Source organism: Lithobates pipiens, unplaced genomic scaffold, assembly GCF_037356315.1.
Source record: "Lithobates pipiens isolate NorthernLeopardFrog02 unplaced genomic scaffold, aLitPip1_a1.2 Scaffold_35, whole genome shotgun sequence".
Lineage (NCBI taxonomy): Eukaryota > Metazoa > Chordata > Amphibia > Anura > Ranidae > Lithobates > Lithobates pipiens.
Window position 1 is genome coordinate 19,660,591 of NW_027507811.1, and position 22,393 is coordinate 19,682,983.

The 22,393-nt window shown below is 46.1% G+C and overlaps 2 protein-coding genes across 2 annotated transcripts in view; one reads left to right on the forward strand and one right to left on the reverse strand.

Moving 5' to 3' along the window:
* Positions 1-22,393, forward strand: part of LOC143955192 (uncharacterized) — a 422,346-nt gene that overhangs the window by 197,771 nt on the left and 202,182 nt on the right.
* The window catches only part of LOC143955405 (uncharacterized), a 50,843-nt gene continuing 38,352 nt past the window's right edge, over positions 9,903-22,393 (reverse strand). The window contains 5 exon segments of the mRNA XM_077465458.1: positions 9,903-12,544; positions 15,183-15,336; positions 15,452-15,549; positions 17,364-17,517; positions 17,633-17,730. Of these exon segments, the coding sequence (XP_077321584.1) occupies positions 10,731-12,544; positions 15,183-15,336; positions 15,452-15,549; positions 17,364-17,517; positions 17,633-17,730 (2,318 nt within the window). The 3' untranslated portion in view covers positions 9,903-10,730.

Here is a 22,393-nt window from a genome sequence, read left to right on the forward strand (position 1 = left end):
CTGGCAGGTGGCATGGCAAGTGGCATTCCTCATCTGGTGGCAGGCAGCATGGCAAGTGGTATTCCACATCTGGCAGCAGGCAGCGTGACAAGTGACATTCCTCAGGCAGCATGGCAAGTGGTATTCCTCATCTGGTGGCACTGGCAGGTGGCATGGCAAGTGGCATTTTTCATCTGGTGACACAGGCAGGTGATGTGGCAAGTAGCTTTTCCCATCTGTGGGATTGGTAGGTGATGTGACAAGTGGCATTCCTCATCTGGTGGCAGGCAGTGTGGCAAGTGGCATTCCACACCTGGTGGCAGGCACCGTGACAAGTGACATTCCTCATCTGGTGGCACTGGCAGGTGACGTGACAAGTGGCATTCCTCATCTGGTGGCAGGTAGCGTGGCATTCCACATCTGGTGGCAGGCAGCGTGGCAAGTGACATTCCTCATCTGGTGGCACTGGCAGGTGGCATGGCAAGTGGCATTCCTCATCTGGTGGCAGGCAGTGTGACAAGTGGCATTCCTCATCTGGTGGCACTGACAGGTGGCATGGCAAGTGGCATTTCTCATCTGGTGGCACAGGCAGGTGATGTGGCAAGTGACTTTCCTCATATGGTGGCACTGGCAGGTGATGTGGCAAGTGGCATTCCTCATCTGGTGGCAGGCAGCATGGCAAGTGGCATTCCACATGTGGTGGCAGGCAGTGTGACAAGTGACATTCCCCATCTGGTGGCACTGGCAGGTGATGTGGAATGTGGCATTCCTCATCTGGTTGCACTGGCAGGTGGCATGGCAAGTGGCATTTCTCATCTAGTGGCACAGGCAGTCAATGTGGTAAGTGGCTTTCCTTATCTGGTGGCACTGGCAGGTGATGTGGCAAGTGGCATTCCTCATCTGGTGGCAGGCAGCGTGGCAAGTTGCATTCCATATCTGGTGGCAGGCAGCGTGACAAGTGGCATTCCACATCTGCTGGCAGGCAGCGTGACAAGTGACATTCCTCATCTGGTGGCACTGGCAGGTGATGTGGCAAGTGCCATTTCTCATCTGGTGGCAGGCATCGTGACAAGTGGCATTCCACATCTGGTGGCAGACAGCGTGGCAAGTGACATTTCTCATCTGGTGGCACTGGCAGGTGATGTGGCAAGTGCCATTTCTCATCTGGTGGCAGGCAGCGTGGCAAGTGCCATTTCTCATCTGGTGGCACTGGCAGGTGATGTGGCAAGTGGCATTCCTGATCTGGTGGCAGGCAGCGTGGTAAGTGGCGTTCATCATCTGGCGGGACTGGCAGGGGACGTGGCAAGTGACATGCTCATGGCTTCCACTGATTCTGCATTATGGTGAGTTGAACTATTTCATTTTATATTACAATGTTATATAAGAATTAATGCGCTTCAATCATCCTGACAGCCAGTGGCGGAATTACCAGGGTCGCACCAGTCGCATTGGCGACTGGGCCCTCTGGTTCCGCCACTGTAGGGGGGCCCGCCGCCGCCTGGGAGAAAGTACAGTACACTCACGGTGTACAGTCATTCACGGAGAGTCCGCTCCGCCCATCATCTCCTGCCGATCCGCCCATCCTTACCGAGCGCATTGACGGGCACACTGCAAGGCTCCGCCCATCCTCTCCACCCATACTCTCTGCCTGCACTCACGGGCACAGTCCCCGCCCACTCCGCCCATCTTCTTTGGCCCTGCCTGCACTCACAGGCCCCGCCCATCCCCTCTGTTCAGTGCTACTGCTCATCCAAGCAAGACCCAGCAAGGAAGGTGAACAGAGTGATCTGCAAGTGAGTGGCACCCATATCAACACTGCCACTGATCCCCACACCACCACTACTGCACTGATACCCCCACACCACCCCCACTACTGCACTGATACCCCCACACCACCCCCACTACTGCACTGATCCCCCACTACTGCACTGATCCCCTCACACCACCCCCACTACTGCACTGATCCCCCCACACCACCCCCACTACTGCACTGATCCCCCCACACCACCCCCACTACTGCACTGATCCCCACTACTGCACTGATCCCCCCACACCACCCCCACTACTGCACTGATCCCCCCACACTACCCCCACTACTGCACTGATCCCCCCACACCACCCTCACTACTGCACTGATCCCCCCCACACCACCCCCACTACTGCACTGATCACCCCCACACCACCACCACTACTGCACTGATACCCCCCCACAGCACCATCACCCCCACCACTACTGCCACTGATACCCCCCACAGCACCACCACCCCCGCCACTACTGCCACTGATACCCCCCCACAGCACCCCCACCCCCGCCACTGATACCCCCCACAGCACCACCACCCCCGCCACTGATACCCCGCACACCACCACCACCACTACCGCCACTGATCCACCATGACCACTACTGCCACTGACCCCATCCTTGCCATTGATACCATTCCCCTCCCCACCACTCAATCCCACCCACCGCCCCCAACCACCATCCTTGCCATGGATTCTATTGCACTGATCACATTCCCCCACCACCTCTGCCACTCATCCCATTCAATCCCCCCTACCACTGATCCCAACCCCCCACCACAACCCTTGCCACTGATCCCATTCCCCTCACCGCTGCCACTGATCCCATCCCTACCCAACCACCACTGCTGCCACTGATCCCATCCCCCCCACCGCTGCCACACATCCCATCTCTCCGTCGCCGCTGTCACGCATTCCTACCCCCCCACCACCGATGACACTGATCCTATCCCTCCCCAACCGCCACTGATCCCATCCCCCACCAACACCGCTGCCACCCACTCATCCCAGGGGTGTAACTACAGGGGTTACAATTGCAATAGCACACATGTTGCCCCTGACCACCTGGATGGGGGGGGGCATTTAGAGGAACAAATCCCCCTCCATTTTTCTCCTGCAACCACTAAAATTCTGCTTCTCCTCCTCTCTCTCTGATAGGCATTCAGTGGCTGCATAAGGAAAATGGAGGGGATTTGTTCCCCCTTCTATCCAGGTCCTGCTGCCCCTGAGATCAGTGGGAAGGGCCCTGGCCCGGAGGTCAGGGGGGCCCTCCATCATTTTTTGCACCGGGGCCCTGAAGGTTCTAGTTACGCCACTGCTGACACCATAACAACCATGGTGCTGTGATGATTGAAGCGCCAACAGCAGAAAACCAGCTATTGCCCCGATGAAATAAAAAAGCGCTTAACCCCCCCACCCTCCCCTGCATGTGCGTACATCCCCCCCCCCCCTTCACAATTGCCGCAATTTTCTTCCACGCAGCCGGTCCCCGATGCCAAAAAGGTTGGGGACCACTGCTATATAGGATTGTCATTTTGAGGACACCTTGTGGCTGCCTGTTGCATTTGAAATTCAGTTTCTCACAGGAAAAAAAACAGGAAGTCTTGACTTTGTTAATAAAGTTTCTTATTGATCAACATAAAGTTTTTACCTCAGTTACAGACGCCATTTTAGTTGTTATGCAGATAACTAGAAGGTCTTCAAATTTGCCTCTAGATACACAAATGCCTGCAAGTCTATTTATTATTTCCCAAAGGTCATTTTACACTTTGACTGCACTTGTTATGTCTTTGATATATGGTTTAAAGTGGTTGTAAACCCTTACAACACACTTTGACCTACAGGCAAGCCTAGATTAAGGCTTACCTGTAGGTCCAAGAAATATCTCCTAAACCTATACGGTTTAGGAGATATTTGCCCGAAGATAGGCACCGCTGTCTATGGCTCATGCGCACTGAGCGTGGCATTTCCAACGACGGAGCTGGCGCGCATGTCTGCTCCCGTGCGCATGCGCGGGAGTGACGTCATCGCGGCTTCGCCGAATGACAGTGGCGGAGCTGCGAGACCCCACCGAGAAGATGGATGCGCCGGACTACAGGGGACAGCGGTGACTTCACTGGCTCCTGTGTCAGGTAAGTGACACATAATGGACTACTATGCGATGCATAGTAGTCCATTATGCTTTGCCTTTGCAGGGAATGAAAGAGGAAGTAAACCCATCAGGGTTTACTTCCTCTTTAACTGGCTGTCATTTAAGGCTGCATTCACACCTCAGCGTAGCGTTTTTAAGCGTTTTTACCGGCGTTTTGTCGTGTGTATTCGCACGTTTGCATACAGCGTTTTCTGGCGTTTTTTAACTTCTGCGTTTTTTTTTCAGCCAATAGTAAAAATATTCATCTCTTTTTTTCATCTGCTTCCTGGGTACTGTACTTGGTTATTGTACTTCCGGTTCAGCATTGTGCTCCCTGCTCCATATCTAGAACTAGATATGGAGCTAGAACGCTTGCAAATCGCTGCTGCAGCGGTGCTTTGTGTGCGATTGCGGCCCTTTGCCAGCGTTCTAGCGGCCGATAGCAGGGCGGTTTTAACCCCCGCTAGCGGCCGTAAAAGGGTTAAAATTGCACACAAAGCACCGCTGCAGCGGCCGTTTGCCAGCGTTCTAGCGGCCGCTAGCAGGGCGCTTTTAACCCCCGCTAGCAGCCGAAAAAGGGTTAAAACCGCCCTGCTAGCGGTCGCTAGAACGCTGGCAAAGCGCCGCTGCAGCGGTGCTTTGTGTGCGATTTTAACCCTTTTTCGGCCGCTAGCATGGATCTCTAGTATCATACAGACAAGGGTACTCCTTCACCATTCTTATGAAGCTCTCCTGATCTAGGAGACATACTGTCTCATCCAGTTCTCCTTCCACATTGCTGGTCTCCATTTGAGCTAAAAATGGTGATCTGTGCACTTCCTGTGTATTTTTTACGTCATTTCCTTATGTAAATTATGTAAATTATATTTTCTCTTGAGCAGATACAGCGACAAAACGCCCATAGAAACGCTCGTTGTCGCGCTAAACGCTTGAATCGAGCGCTTCCATTCGTTTCTATGGGAATAAAAACGCCCAAATCAGCCCGATTCGCACGACAAAAAAGGGTCCGGAACTTGTTTGAGCTTCAGGCGACTTGGAGTGGAGATGTGAACCATCTCCATTGAGAATAATGGATTTTTTCCCCTCCAGCGTTTTGTAGCTTCAGGCGTCAAGCTACAAAACGCTCAGGTGTGAATGGGGTCTAAGGGATAGTAGGACAGCACAGGCAGGTTTGCTAACAAATTTAGTTTGCCAGGTGGTAGTTGTCCTGGCTTATTGTTAGAAGATCCACTGACTTCCCTCTAATTCTTTAATTGCTGCACCTTTACTCTTCTGTCACTAGGTGGCGCTGTCGACATTAGATCGATAAGGGCATAGCAAGGACAGGTCATGAATGGATGGGGTGTCCCAGCCAATAGCCAGGGGTTTCTTTAGTCCCTTGGCCTGCTGGGAGAGCCTATTTATTTGGGTGGGGTTGGGTGATCGGGGTTCTGTGCCACCTGGATGGCTGTCTAGGTGGACCTGTGTTATGTCATCCCTGGCTGCTAGGCCCGGAAGCCAGAGGCCTATCTCGGGGACACCTGGCTGCTAGGCTGCCTGAGGCCTATCCAAGAGCGGGAGAAGCAGTGTAGGCTTGGGACTGCAGGATTGGAGTCCAACCGAGTTGTGAAAGTTCAGCCGGACGGGGAAGGTAAAGGGGAAGCAGTCACCACTAAGGAACCATCTACCTTATTACCGGAGACTACAGTACCAGAGCAGTCTTCTCACCAGCCAGGGATGGCGAAGGGGGAAAGCTTCAGTGAGTGCCAAGCCACGGACCCAGCAGGTTAATGGGCATGACGCTTGAGGAGTATATAGTGGGATAGCTGTGGAAGAGCTCAGGAGATCCGGTGATGACTGGGATCTGGAAATCTAGCGATAGACTTGGAGCTCAGTGATTGAAGACCTACAGTGAGATACTGTGAGATAAGAAACAAACTGTTTTGTGTCACCAAAATCTATGTATAGATACCTTTAGTGACTGCTACAAGTTCAGTTGCCATAGGAGCAGAGGCGGCTCTAGGCTTTTTGAGGCCCTAGGCAAAACCTAGACATGAGGCCCCACTCCTGCCCATAATGGGAAAAATAATTCAAGCGATAAAAAAGTGAACCTTATAAATTACATATATTAAGAGCTTTAAAGTGCTGGTGTCAGTGCTCTTGGTGCTGGTGTCAGTGCTCTCTATCTCAGTGCTGGTGTCTGTGCTCTCTCTCTCACAGGCAATGTTAAACCGCTGCCGGTCTGAGCTTAATGTCGCAGCGGCATTGTTGTCAGCAGAGGCGGCTCTTCAATTAGGCTGTCGGGAGGCCCCTGTGAGTGTGAGGCCTTAGGTGACCCCCTTATTTGCCTAATTTGAGAGCCGCCTCTGCATAGGAGACAGCAGTCCTACCTATACAGACGTGGCATCCAGCTAGAGGCCTTTCCCTGTATAGCTGTCTACCTATAGTGTCTCTGAGTCCGCCAATTAACATTGTATCTACCTAAGGGTGTCCTGGCCCTAACCCGCTCTCCCACAGTTATTGTAAAGTGACAATAGATCTCTTGTTCACGTTCAAAAAGTGACTGGCGCCCATCATTTCATCTTGCATTACACCCACCATGCCTGCTAACCCACTTTACAAGGAAGGGTGTCAGCTCTCCCTAATGTCCGGTACACACGATAGGATTTTCCGACAACAAAATCCATGGGGTTTTTTTTTCCAATGGATGTTGGCTCAAACTTGTCTTGCATACACACAGCCACACAAAGTTGGTCGGAAATTCCAAATGTCAAGAACGCGGTGACATACAACACGTACGAGAAAAAGGAATTTCAATAGCCAGTGCGGCTCTTCTGCTTGATTTCGAGCATGCGTGGAACTTTGTGCGTCGGAATTGTGTACACATGATCAGAATTTACAACAACGGATTTTGTTGTTGGAAAATTTGAGAACCAGCTCTCAAATTGGAAAATGTCCGATGGAGCCTACACACGGTCGGAATTTCCGACAACAAGCCCCCATCGAACATTTCCCATCGGAAAATCCTATCGTGTGTACTGGGCATTACTCTTGAGGTCACCATTAGGCCTCTGGGGGGCCCGGGACTCTGCTGCACAACCATGACTCATCTGCTGTCAGCGGTATTCCCAGCAGAATGGAAACAAACTGGTGTCTGCTTTAAAAAAATAAATAAATAAATAAACAGTGTGGGGGTCCCCTCCCAATCCATACCCTTTTGGGTCTGGTATAGATTTTTAGGGGAACTCCTTGCCACAATTTTTTTTAAAGTGTGAGGTCACCCCCAAAATCCATAGCAGATCCTTATCCAAGCATGTAGCCTGGCAGGCCACAAAAGGGGGGTGAGAAAGGTCCCCCCTCCCTGAACCATACCAGGCCACATGCCGCCAACATTGGGGGAGGGTGCTTTGGGGCAGGGGGGCTCACCCCAAAGCACTTTGTCCCCATGCTGATGAAGACAAGGGCCTTTCTTCCCAATAACCCTTGCCCAGTGGTTCAAGAGGTTTGCAGGCAGGGGGCTTATTGAAATCTGGTGGACAAGGGGGTCCTCAGATCCCAGCCCCCCCCATGTGAATGATATGGAGTACATATTAGCCCTATTTACTCACCAAAAAAAGTGTAAAAAAATAAATAAGAACACAAATACAGTTTTTGACAAATCCTTTATTTAAAAAAAAAAGAAAATGTCCCACAAAGTAAATCCAGTGTCAATCACTATAAATGTGACCGCTGCCCCCCCCCCCCCCAAAAAAAAAAGTGGTGTGCACGCAATGCTTACCTTCCGCCAACTGACACCACCAACGGTAAATAAACAAAGAGGAGGGGGTCACCTGTTATCGGCGCTCCAGAATGTGATAATTTGTCAGAAAATGAAATGTGTAATTTACAGTATGCTCTTTTAAAGCCCGAATGTGCTCCTTGGATTTTGGGCCTCTCTATGTCATTAGACTTTGAAAAAGTCTCACATATGTGGTATCTCCATACTAGGGAGGAGTAGTAAAATGCATTTTGGGGGAAAATCCCAAGTGTGACCATACTGTGTGTTGGGAAATTTTATTTATTGACAGCTTTGTGTAAAAAATATAAAATAAATAAAATAAATTTTCTTTTTTAAAAGCCTGTGGCAGAAAAATAAAACCTTCAAAAGACTCACCGTGCCTATTTAAAAATACCTTGAGGTGTTTACTCTCCAAAATGTGGTGATTTTGTGGGCGCTTCTCCTATCCTGGCACTTTAGTGCCTCAAAAAAAATGTGATAGATAGTCAGGAAATCAGATGCACTATTCGCCTGAATGTGCTCCTTGGATTTTGAGCCTCTCTATGTCATTAGACTTTGAAAAAGTCTCACACGTGTGGTATCTCCATACTAGGGATGAGTAGTAAAATGCATTTTGGGGGAAAATTCCAAGTGTGACCATACTGTGTGTTGGGAAATTTTATTTATTGACAGCTTTGTGTAAAAAAAAAAAAATAATAATAATAATTTTCTTTTTTAAAAGCCTGTAGCAGAAAAATAAAACCTTCAAAAGACTCACCGTGCCTATTTAAAAATACCTTGAGGTGTTTACTCTCAAAAATATGGTGATTTTGTGGGTGCTTCTCCTATCCTGGCACTTTAGTGCCTCAAAAAAAAAAAGTGATAGTCAGGAAATCAGATGCACTATTCGCCTGAATGTGCTCCTTGGATTTTGGGCCTCTCTATGTCATTAGACTTTGAAAAAGTCTCACACATGTGGTATCTCCATACTAGGGAGGAGTAGTAAAATGCATTTTGGGGGAAAATTCCAAGTGTGACCATACTGCGTGTTGGGAAATTTTATTTATTGACAGCTTTGTGTAAAAAAATAAAAAAATTAAATAATCATTTTCTTTTTTAAAAGCCTGTAGCAGAAAAATAAAACCATCAAAAGACTCACCGTGCCTATTTAAAAATACCTTGAGGTGTTTACTCTCCAAAATATGGTGATTTTGTGGGTGCTTCTCCTATCCTGGCACTTTAGTGCCTCAAAAAAAAAAATGTGATAGTCAGGAAATCAGATTCACTATTCGCCTGAATGTGCTCCTTGGATTTTGGGCCTCTCTATGTCATTAGACTTTGAAAAAGTCTCACACATGTGGTATCTCCATACTAGGGATGAGTAGTAAAATGCATTTTGGGGGAAAATTCCAAGTGTGACCATACTGTGTGTTGGGAAATTTTATTTATTGACAGCTTTGTGTAAAAAAATTAAAATAAAATAATAATAATTTTCTTTTTTAAAAGCCTGTAGCAGAAAAATAAAACCTTCAAAAGACTCACCGTGCCTATTTAAAAATACCTTGAGGTGTTTACTCTCCAAAATATGGTGATTTTGTGGGTGCTTCTCCTATCCTGGCACTTTAGTGGCTCAAAAAAAAATGTGATAGTCAGGAAATCAGATGCACTATTCGCCTGAATGTGCTCCTTGGATTTTGGGCCTCTCTATGTCATTAGACTTTGAAAGTCTCACACATGTGGTATCTCCATACTAGGAAGGAGTAGTAAAATGCATTTTGGGGGGAAATTCCAAGTGTGACCATACTGTGTGTTGGGAAATTTTATTTATTGACAGCTTTGTGTAAAAAAATAATATAATAATAATTTTCTTTTTTAAAAGCCTGTGGCAGAAAATAAAATCGTCAAAAGACTCACCATGCCTATTTAAAATACCTTGAGGTGTTTACTCTCCAAAATGTGGTGATTTTGTGGGTGTTTCTCCAATCCTGGCACTTTAGTGCCTCAAAAAGAAAACTTTATAAATAGTCAGGAAATCAGATGCACTATTCGCCTGAAGGTGTTCCTGGGATTTTGGGCCCCTCTATGCATCCAGACAGAACAAAAAGTCTTACACATACGGTATCCCCATGCTTGGAACATGTGGAAGAATTGTGTTTTGTGGTGTAATTCTATGTATACGCATGTTGTGTGTGAGAAATAACTTGTTAAAATGACAACTTTGTGAAATAAAATCTGATTTTATTTAGTTTTTTTTATTTTCCATATTTTTAGAAACTCAAGAATTTAGAAATTCAGTCAGGATTGATTAATTTTCAATATATACACTATACATTGTAGACTTTATAACTTTCACACAGAGTAGATAATATACACAGATTTGCTTTGTATTTTAACCAAAGAAATGTAGAAAAATACATTTTGCCCTAAATTTACGAAGAAAGATTATTTACTTGCAATATTTTTATTAAACAACATTTTTTTTATTCATAATGTTTAGGTTTTTTTCCATTAAAAATCATCAAAAATTTAAAAAAAATCACAACTAAAAGAAAGCTTTACATGTCTCAAAAAATGATATAAAATAATTTTGTGTACAGTGTTGCATGACTGAGTAATTGTCAGTCAAATTATCACTGTGCTGGAAAGGAAAGAATGGCGTATACGGGAAGGGGGAATAACATGGCGGTCTTCAAGTGGTTAATAAACGATAAAAAACTAAGATAGAATCTAAATCAAAACCTTTATAATTGAACATAATAAACCATAAAGTGTATTTATTATTGGTTGGACCAATGAGAAGCCGGCTTCTTCAGTAAAACATAACAAGACCAATAATGTCCAGAAAACGATATCAGCCAATAAGAAGTGTTGTCCATGTATTGTCATATCTGGCCATGTATTAGCACAGTTTAGTTGTATGGTGCGTCTGTGTGAGTGCGGGACCGAGTCATCTCTGTATGTTTAGAGGATCGTATTACTAGAATTCAATCCCTGCAGACTCAGATCTATCAACCCGAACCTGAAAAACATTCAATATATTCCGCCCCACCCCCCAACACACCACCGTTATCATGAGAACGATCGTTATCTTGTGTGACTTCTCTGGTGATACACAAGGCTTCGATTGTGAACGAAAGATTTCTCGCACTCTGAGCATGAATAGGGGCGCTCACGCTTGTGAATTCTCTGGTGATACACAAGGCTTCCTTTCTGAGCGAAAGATTTCCCGCACTCTGAGCATGAATAGGGACGCACACCCGTGTGAATTCTCTGGTGTACTTTAAGTTTTTCTTTTGCAATGAAACCTTTCCCGCACTCTGAGCATGAATAGGGACGCTCCCCCGTGTGAATCTTCTGGTGTATAATAAGATTTGTTTTCGTAGAGAAACATTTCCCGCACTCTGAGCATGAATTGGGAAACTCACCCGTGTGACATGACTGGTGTGCAATAAGATTTATTTCGTCAGTGAAACATTTCCCGCACTCTGAACATGAATGGGGGCGCTCCCCTGTGTGAATCATCTGGTGTTTATCAAGACAATTTTTCTCAATGAAACCTTTCCCGCACTCTGAACATGAAAAGGGCCAATCACCTGTGTGAATTGCCTGATGTTTAAGAAGGCTTCTTTTTTCAATGAAACCTTTCCCGCACTCTGAACATGAATAAGGACGCTCACCTGTGTGGAGCTTCTGGTGTCTATTAAGATTGTTTTTCAGATTGAAGCATTTCCCGCACTCTGAACATGAATAGGGGCGCTCGCCTGTGTGAATCATCTGGTGATTATCAAGACTTTTTTTTTCAGTGAAACCTTTCCCGCACTCTGAACATGAAAAGGGCCTTACACCTGTGTGAATTGTCTGATGTTTAAGAAGGCTTATTTTTTCAATGAAACATTTCCCGCACTCTGAACATGAATAGGGACGCACACCCGTGTGAATCATCTGGTGATTATCAAGACTATTTTTTTCAGTGAAGCCTTTCCCGCACTCTGAACATGAAAAGGGCCTTACACCTGTGTGAATTGTCTGATGTTTAAGAAGGCTGCTTTTTTCAATGAAACATTTCCCACACTCTGAACATGAATAGGGACGCACACCCGTGTGAATCTTCTGGTGCTTATCAAGACATTTTTTCTGAGTGAAACCTTTCCCGCACTCTGAACATGAAAAGGGACGCTCACCCGTGTGAATCTTCTGGTGTTTATCAAGACTTTTTTTCTCAGTGAAACCTTTCCCGCACTCTGAACATGAAAAGGGCCTTACACCTGTGTGAACTGTCTGATGTTTAAGAAGGCAGCTTTTTTCAATGAAACATTTCCCACACTCTGAACATGAATAGGGACGCACACCCGTGTGAATCTTCTGGTGCTTATCAAGACATTTTTTCTGAGTGAAACCTTTCCCGCACTCTGAACATGAAAAGGGACGCTCACCCGTGTGAATCTTCTGGTGCTTATCAAGACTTTGTTTCTCAGTGAAACCTTTCCCGCACTCTGAACATAAAAAGGGCCAATCCCCTGTGTGAATTGCCTGATGTGTAAGAAATCTTTGTTTATTAGTGAAACCTATTCCACACTCTGAACATGAATAGGGGCGCTCACCAGTGTGAATTTTCCGGTGTCTACTAAGATTGTTTTTCAGAGTGAAACATTTCCCGCACTCAGAACATGAATAGGGAGGCTCAGCAGTGTGACATTTCTTGTGTTTAAGAAGTTCTCTCTTTTTTGTGAAAAGTTTCCCGCACACTGAACATGACAATGACCTCTCTTCCTGCCCTGAAGAAGATTCCTCGGGAATAGACGGATCTATTAAAGAATTTCTCCTGTGAGATCTTAGAGTCCTGGGATGTGATTTATCAGAAGGTTCCTCAGACGTATTCCGGACATTATGGTCATCTGCTGAGAAACAATTTTACAATAAAATGTTAGAAGAATTGTTGAAACCTTCCAGGAGTCATATATGTTGGGAACATGACGTTATATTGGGGAATGGAGATGGACCTTTCATATGGTGTACAGTATCTCCTCCTCATTTGTTGGGAACATGACGTTATATTGGGGAATGGAGATGGACCTTTCATATGGTGTACAGTGTCTCCTCCTCATTTGTTGGGAACATGACGTTATATTGAGGAATGGAGATGGACCTTTCATATGGTGTACAGTATCTCCTCCTCATTTGTTGGGAACATGACGTTATATTGAGGAATGGAGATGGACCTTTCATATGGTGTACAGTATCTCCTCCTCATTTGTTGGGAACATGACGTTATATTGGGGAATGGAGATGGACCTTTCATATGGTGTACAGTGTCTCCTCCTCATTTGTTGGGAACATGACGTTATATTGAGGAATGGAGATGGACCTTTCATATGGTGTACAGTATCTTCTCCTCATTTGTTGGGAACATGACATTATATTGAGGAATGGAGATGGACCTTTCATATGGTGTACAGTATCTCCTCCTCATTTGTTGGGAACATGACGTTATATTGAGGAATGGAGATGGACCTTTCATATGGTGTACAGTATCTCCTCCTCATTTGTTGGGAACATGACGTTATATTGAGGAACGGAGATGGACCTTTAAGTGTGTGCAAGGTGCTGGACACACAGGTGTATTTGAAGCATGACTTGCTGCAATAACCGGAAAAATAATAATAAAATAAAACAAAAATACTTGCCCTTTAGGTGTGTGCAGGGTGCCGGACACACAGCTGCTATGGGAAGCATGATGTGTTTGCAATCACATGACTGCAAACAAGAAGCTCTATTGGCTTCCCTTAGAAACTCCTCGGGGCACTGAACTCTCCGCCCTGAACACTCCCTCTATAGCATTGTTCCCTGCTGTTATGTGTGATTGGCGGGTCCTGTGCCATCAATTCGGTTTCTCTGACTCATTCCGGCCGTCCGAAGGTGGATGACAGGCAACTTGCTGTGAGTACGAGGGGGGAGAGGGGGGACATCTAATGTAAAGAGGGGCTCTGATGGGGACATCTAATGTAAAGGGGGCTCTGATGGGGACATCTAATATAAAGGGGGCTCTGATGGGGACATCTTATATAAAGGGGGCTCTGATGGGGACATCTAATGTAAAGGAGGAATCTGATGGGGACATCTACTGTAAAGGAGGACTCTGATGAAGACACCTGCTGTAAAGGGGGACTCTGACTGGGACATCTGATGTAAAAAGGGGGTTCTGAGGAGGACTCCTTATGTTAAGGGTTTTTTTTTATTTTACTTGAAATGTGGATGTAATTTGCCTACTGTGATGGGCACAGAGAGGTTGCATATAACAGACACAGTGAGGCTGCATATGACGGGCACAGTGAGGCTGCATATCACGGGCACAGTGAGGCTGCATATGACGGGCACAGTGAGGCTGCATATGACGGGCACAGTGAGGCTGCATATGACGGGCACAGTGAGGCTGCATATGACGGGCACAGTGAGGCTGCATATGACAGCCACAGTGAGGCTGCATATGACAGACACAGTGAGGCTGCATATGAAGGGCACAGTGAGGCTGCATATGAAGGGCACAGTGAGGCTGCATATGAAGGGCACAGTGAGGCTGCATATGAAGGGCACAGTGAGGCTGCATATGAAGGGCACAGTGAGGCTGCATATGACAGACACAGTGAGGCTGCATATGAAGGGCACAGTGAGGCTGCATATGACGGGCACAATGAGGCTGCATATGACGGGCACAGTGAGGCTGCATATGACAGACACAGTGAGGCTGCATATGAAGGGCACAGTGAGGCTGCATATGACGGGGACAGTGAGGCTGCATATGACGGGGACAGTGAGGCTGCATATGATGGGCACAGTGAGGTTGCATATGAAGGGCACAGTGAGGCTGCATATGACGGGGACAGTGAGGCTGCATATGACGGGGACAGTGAGGCTGCATATGACGGGCACAGTGAGGCTGCATATGACGGGCACAGTGAGGCTGCATATGACGGGCACAGTGAGGCTGCATATGATGGGCACAGTGAGGCTGCATATGAGGGGCACAGTGAGGCTGCATATGACGGGGACAGTGAGGCTGCATATGATGGGCACAGTGAGGCTGCATATGATGGGCACAGTGAGGCTGCATATGACGGGCACAGTGAGGCTGCATATGACGGGCACAGTTGTTTCTAGCAGTAATGATAAATAATCACCTCATAAATGACTATTTACAGTCCTGTATTACTAACATTTAATTTTTCAGTTTGTTTGCGCCCCCAAAAATGTTGATCACCAGCCCCCACTGCTGTATATGATTACTAATAATTGTAGGAAAAACATTTTAGAATGTTGATCTGGGAAGATATCTGATTGCCTTTTTGGCTCAGGAAAGAACATTTTTAAACTGAAGAAAATGAGGCCGAGCTTTATATGGTTATTCTGTCTTCCTCCTGGGTGTAGTCAGTAGACATAGACCTTTTCTCCTCTGATGTAACAATGTAAATACAAACTTTATACTCATAGAAGTAAAATAATAATGGAAACTGGTTCTATATTTAGTGTTTTTTTACTTACTTGTGTCCTCATGTAGAGAAGATTCCTCCTGTTTACTTCCCATAATCATCTCCCCCTCCTCCATAGACTGCTGATCTCCACTCACCAACCTCTCTTCTTCTTCTTCTTCTTCTTCTTCTTCAACTTCAGCTTTGATGTCTTTCAGTTCTTCACCCTGAACCCCAAAGATGATAGAATATGTTGGTAAAAAGAAACAAGAGATTACACAGAAGAATGTCCTCTCATAGATTAGAATACATTTTGAGTTCTAGTTGCTCAATCCCACCTACCTGATGATGGTGGGGGATGGTGTGACTTTCCTGTATGGAATCCCGGGAATACAGAGAACGGGGACATCTCTCTGGTGGGTTCCCATTACTGGATCCATCTGTAGGAAACACACACACTGACTGAATACATTGTTTCTATGTGTTTATCAGATGATGGGGGATCTAGGTGGAGCCTCCGTACTGCTCTCTCCTTTACAATAAAGTCTCCTCTTACCCGGTGATGTGAGGGGCGGCTGATTCTCCATCATGACGTCCTTGTAGAGATCCTTGTGTCCTTCTAAATACATCTGTTATCAAGCAATGAGGTGGAGGCACTGTGATGTGTGGGAGACCCGGTAGAGGGCACACAGGCGAAATGATACAGGAGCACAACAGTAGGTGAGTGGCGACCTTGGTCTGTGATAGTCTAGACCGGACCGTGGTCATCGCTTACCTCCTGCTGTGTGGACCAGCCATCAACAGGCCACAGACTGGTACTGGTCTGCAGCTTGGTGCTTGGGGACCCCTAGTCTATAGTGTCTACACCTCATTTGTTGGGAACATGATGTTATATTGAGGAATGGAGATGGACCTTTCATATGGTGTACAGTATCTTCTCCTCATTTGTTGGGAACATGACGTTATATTGAGGAATGGAGATGGACCTTTCATATGGTGTACAGTATCTCCTCCTCATTTGTTGGGAACATGACGTTATATTGAGGAATGGAGATGGACCTTTCATATGGTGTACAGTATCTCCTCCTCATTTGTTGGGAACATGACGTTATATTGAGGAATGGAGATGGACCTTTAAGTGTGTGGAAGGTGCCGGACACACAGGTGTATTTGAAGCATGACTGGCTGCAATAACCGGAAAATTAATAATAAAATAAAACAAAAATACTTGCCCTTTAGGTGTGTGCAGGGTGCCGGACACACAGCTGCTATGGGAAGCATGATGTGTTTGCAATCACATGACTGCAAACAAGAAGCTCTATTGGCTTCCCTTAGAAACTCCTCGGGGCGCTGAACTCTCCGCCCTGAGCACTCCCTCTATAGCATTGTTCCCTGCTGTGATGTGTGATTGGCGGGTCCTGTGCCATCAATTCGGTTTCTCTGACTCATCCCGGCCGTCCGAAGGTGGATGACAGGCAACTTGCTGTGAGTACGAGGGGGGAGAGGGGGGACATCTAATGTAAAGAGGGGCTCTGATGGGGACATCTAATATAAAGGGGGCTCTGATTCGGACATCTAATGTAAAGGAGGACTCTGATGGGGACAGCTAATGTAAAGGAGGACTCTGATGAAGACACCTGCTGTAAAGGGGGACTCTGACTGGGACATCTGTAAAAAGGGGGCTCTGAGGAGGACTCCTTATGTTAAGAGGTTTTATTTTCTTTTACTTGAAATGTGGATGTAATTTGCCTACTGTGATGGGCACAGTGAGGTTGCATATGAAGGGCACAGTGAGGCTGCATATGAAGGGCACAGTGAGGCTGCATATGACGGGCACAGTGAGGCTGCATATGATGGGCACAGTTGTTTCTAGCAGTAATGATAAATAATCACCTGATAAATGACTATTTACAGTCCTGTATTACTAACATTTAATTTTTCAGTTTGTTTGCACCCCAAAAATGTTGATCACCAGCCCCCACTGCTGTATATGATTACTAATAATTGTAGGAAAAACATTTTAGAATGTTGATCTGGGAAGATATCCGATTGCCTTTTTGGCTCAGGAAAGAACATTTTTAAACTGAAGAAAATGAGGCCGAGCTTTATATGGTTATTCTGTCTTCCTCCTGGATGAATTCAGTAGACATAGACCTTTTCTCCTCTGATGTAACAATGTAAATACAAACTTTATACTCATAGAAGCAAAAATAATAATGGAAACTGGTTCTATATTTAGTGTTTTTTTACTTACTTGTGTCCTCATGTAGAGAAGATTCCTCCTGTTTACTTCCCATAATCATCTCCCCCTCCTCCATAGACTGCTGATCTCCACTCACCAACCTCTCTTTTTCTTCTTCTTCTTCTTCCTTTTTAATCTCAGCTTTGATGTCTTTCAGTTCTTCACCCTGAACCCCAAAGATGACAGAATACATTGGTAAAAAGAAATAAGAAATTACACAGAAGAATGTCCTCTCATAGATTAGAATACATTTTGAGTTCTAGTTGCTCAGTCCCACCTACCTGATGATGGTGGGGGATGGTGTGATCTTCCTGTGTGGAATCCCGGGAATACAGAGGACGGGGACATCTCTCTGGTGGGTTCCCATTACTGGATCCATCTGTAGGAAACACACACACTGACTGAATACATTGTTTCTATGTGTTTATCAGATGATGGGGGATCTAGGTGGAGCCTCCGTACTGCTCTCTCCTTTACAATAAAGTCTCCTCTTACCCGGTGATGTGAGGGGCGGCTGATTCTCCATCATGACGTCCTTGTAGAGATCCTTGTGTCCTTCTAAATACATCTGTTATCAAGCAATGAGGTGGAGGCACTGTGATGTGTGGGAGACCCGGTAGAGGGCACACAGGCGAAATGATACAGGAGCACAACAGTAGGTGAGTGGCGACCTTGGTCTGTGATAGTCTAGACCGGACCATGGTCATCGCTTACCTCCTGCTGTGTGGACCAGCCATCAACAGGCCACAGACTGGTACTGGTCTGCAGCTTGGTGCTTGGGGACCCCTAGTCTATAGTGTCTACACCTCATTTGTTGGGAACATGATGTTATATTGAGGAATGGAGATGGACCTTTCATATGGTGTACAGTATCTTCTCCTCATTTGTTGGGAACATGACGTTATATTGAGGAATGGAGATGGACCTTTCATATGGTGTACAGTATCTCCTCCTCATTTGTTGGGAACATGACGTTATATTGAGGAATGGAGATGGACCTTTCATATGGTGTACAGTATCTCCTCCTCATTTGTTGGGAACATGACGTTATATTGAGGAATGGAGATGGACCTTTCATATGGTGTACAGTATCTCCTCCTCATTTGTTGGGAACATGACGTTATATTGAGGAATGGAGATGGACCTTTCATATGGTGTACAGTATCTCCTCCTCATTTGTTGGGAACATGACGTTATATTGAGGAATGGAGATGGACCTTTCATATGATGTACAGTATCTCCTCCTCATTTGTTGGGAACATGACGTTATATTGAGGAATGGAGATGGACCTTTCATATGGTGTACAGTATCTCCTCCTCATTTGTTGGGAACATGACATTATAGTGAGGAATGGAGATGGACCTTTCATATGGTGTACAGTATCTCCTCCTCATTTGTTGGGAACATGACGTTATATTGAGGAATGGAGATGGACCTTTCATATGGTGTACAGTATCTCCTCCTCATTTGTTGGGTACATGATGTTATATTGGGGAATGGAGATGGACCTTTCATATGGTGTACAGTATCTCCTCCTCATTTGTTGGGAACATGACGTTATATTGAGGAATGGAGATGGACCTTTCATATGGTGTACAGTATCTCCTCCTCATTTGTTGGGAACATGACATTATAGTGAGGAATGGAGATGGACCTTTCATATGGTGTACAGTATCTCCTCCTCATTTGTTGGGAACATGACGTTATATTGAGGAATGGAGATGGACCTTTCATATGGTGTACAGTATCTCCTCCTCATTTGTTGGGTACATGATGTTATATTGAGGAATGGAGATGGACCTTTCATATGGTGTACAGTATCTCCTCCTCATTTGTTGGGAACATGACGTTATATTGAGGAATGGAGATGGACCTTTCATATGGTGTACAGTATCTCCTCCTCATTTGTTGGGAACATGACGTTATATTGAGGAATGGAGATGGACCTTTCATATGGTGTACAGTATCTCCTCCTCATTTGTTGGGTACATGACGTTATATTGGGGAATGGAGATGGACCTTTCATATGGTGTACAGTATCTCCTCCTCATTTGTTGGGAACATGACGTTATATTGAGGAATGGAGATGGACCTTTCATATGGTGTACAGTATCTCCTCCTCATTTGTTGGGAACATGACATTATAGTGAGGAATGGAGATGGACCTTTCATATGGTGTACAGTATCTCCTCCTCATTTGTTGGGAACATGACGTTATATTGAGGAATGGAGATGGACCTTTCATATGGTGTACAGTATCTCCTCCTCATTTGTTGGGAACATGACATTATAGTGAGGAATGGAGATGGACCTTTCATATGGTGTACAGTATCTCCTCCTCATTTGTTGGGAACATGACGTTATATTGAGGAATGGAGATGGACCTTTCATATGGTGTACAGTATCTCCTCCTCATTTGTTGGGAACATTGGTTAATGTGGTAAATATAATTGCCTTCTTCTGGTGAGGACTAGAGTTGATTCTTTCAAATGGTTTTCAATACCCACAGCACATTGGGCAGTGAGTTAGGTACACCGATTATGTTTTTACTATCAGCAGTTAGGGTTTCTCAGTGTTTCCTGTACAGAATGATGTGACATTCTCCATGTTGTATGTGAGCAGAATAGATTGTGTGTAATTAAATAGAAAATAAACGAACCTCTGTATACGGAAGGGGTGCTTTGTTTTTAGAGCTCTGTGGATGAGGAATAATCTGGTTCCAGGTGACTAATAAGAATGACTGGATGTTCTCCTTATTACAAATACTGTATACTAATAATTGTACGAAAAACAATTTAGAATGTTGATCTGGGAAGATATCTGATTGCCTTTTTCGGATCAGGAAATAACATTTTAACCTAAAGAAAACAAGGCCGAGCTTTATATGGTTATTCTGTCTTCCTCCTGGGTGATTTCAGTGGACATAGACCTTTTCTCCTCTGATGTAACAATGTAAATACAAACTTTATACTCGTAGAAGTAAAATAATAATGGAAACTGGAGTCTAATAAAAGTTTTGATGACTTTCAGTCAGGATTTTGTCCTGGGAGAGGTTCGGAAACAGCCCTCATAAAAGTCCAGGATGATTTGCTCTGGGCCTTGGATGATAATGAAGCTTCGGCCTTGGTACTTCTGGATCTGTTGGCAGCTTTTGATACCATCGACCACTCTATACTTGTGGATAGGTTGAAGATGGTGGTGGGAATGGATGGTATAGCTCTGGCATGGGTAGCCTCGTTCCTGCGAGACAGGGTTCAGAGGGTAACGTTGGGACCATGTTATTCCTCCGATAGTCCCCTGTCTTGCAGGGTCCCACAAGGATCGGCTTTATCTCTGAGCCTATTTAACATCTATATGAGGCCGCTGCTGTACATCATTCGCCGTCACAATCTCCCGTTCCATGTCTATGCTGACGACACCCAGATCTACTTCAAACTATTCAGGAAAGGGGAGGATCAGGTGATGCTGGCCTCCTGTCTGGAGGAAATCCAGTCCTGGATGGGTGCCAATTATCTAAAGTTAAATGGCACCAAAACTGAATGTATCATCTTTAGTAACCAGGTGTATCCCAACTTGTTTCCGTTATGGCCGGAATTTTTTCAAACCTTTTCCGATTCCGGCCACTCAGGTCAGGGATCTGGGTGTCATCTTTGACTCTAGGTTGAACTTGCACCCTCAGGTAAATCGGGTGGTGAGTTCATGTCACTTCTACCTGAGACAGTGGCGTAACTAGAACCTTCAGGGCCCCGATGAAAGAAACCATGAAGGGCCCCCCTGAACCCAAGCCAGGGCCCTTCCCTCCGAGTCCGGCGGTGGAACTCCAGGGCGTGGTCACAGGTATGACCTTTGTGAGCCCTGTAGTTCTACCACTGGCATCAGTAGTTTTTTTTTATTATTTTTTTTTTTTTTTTTTTTTTTTAGGTGCCCCATTGGGGGAGTGTCCATAGGCAGGGTGGGGTCCCCATCCCCAGAAGAGATGAGGTCCTTTTCTCCAGGGCAGATGAAGTTACTGCCCCCAGGTGAGAAGGGGTCCCTGTCCCCAGGGGAGATGGGGGTCCCTGTCCCCACGTGAGAAGGGGCCCCTGTCCCCAGGGGGAGATGGAGCGGGTATGTAATGGTGTGTGGGGGATTGGGTCCTCTCACTCACCATGACCAAGCTTCAGGCCGAGCACTCATCCATGTTGGCCTGGGCTCCATCCAGTGTGCTGGACGGGTGATCAGCATATCTCCCAGAAAGACCTTTCATCATCTGTGTATGATGGGGGAGGAGGGGGGCTGGCAGACAATCCTGCAGTGTCCTCCGGGGAGCTCTCATAGGGCTACACTGCATCTGGGTGCTTAAAGTTTGTTTACCCAGGAGAAGTATGCAGTGCAGTGTGGGCCGGACTCGGGGGGGGGGGGGGGACTCTGGCTGGGGAGAACAGACATCGGACTGAGCGGCAATGCATGGAGCAGGAGAGGGGTACTCTGAGGAGCCGGCTGAGGACACAGGTCATGCGGAGAATGCACAACTAAAGAGCAGCCAGTGCGATAGTCGAGCATGGAGCTCTGCTAGTCACCCTCCACCTCCACCTACCCGTGTGCATGGTGTACTGGTAACCTTAGCTGCCTATGCTGCTGCCGGCCATATGTAGAGGGGGCTGCATGGGCCCCCTGCATCACAGGGCCCAGTTGCGGTCGCGACTGCTGCACCCCCTATAGTTACGCCCCTGACCTGAGACTCCCGAGGTCGACTATTCGTTATATCGTAGATTCTGATAAGATCGCCATGGTCAATGCCATTATCAGCAGTCAATTGGACTACTGTAATGCCCTGTATTTGGGTTTGCCTTCTTGTACCATTTACAAGCTCCAGTTGATTCAGAATGCTGCCGCAAGGTTACTGACAGGTGTTGGTCGCCGTGACCACATCACTCCATCCCTTAGAGCCCTGCATTGGCTGCCCATGAAAGAACGGGTTCTGTTTAAAACTAGATGTCTTGTCCATAAGGCACTGCATGGAACGTGGCCCCGAGTATTGTCCGGCACAGTGGTGTAGTGG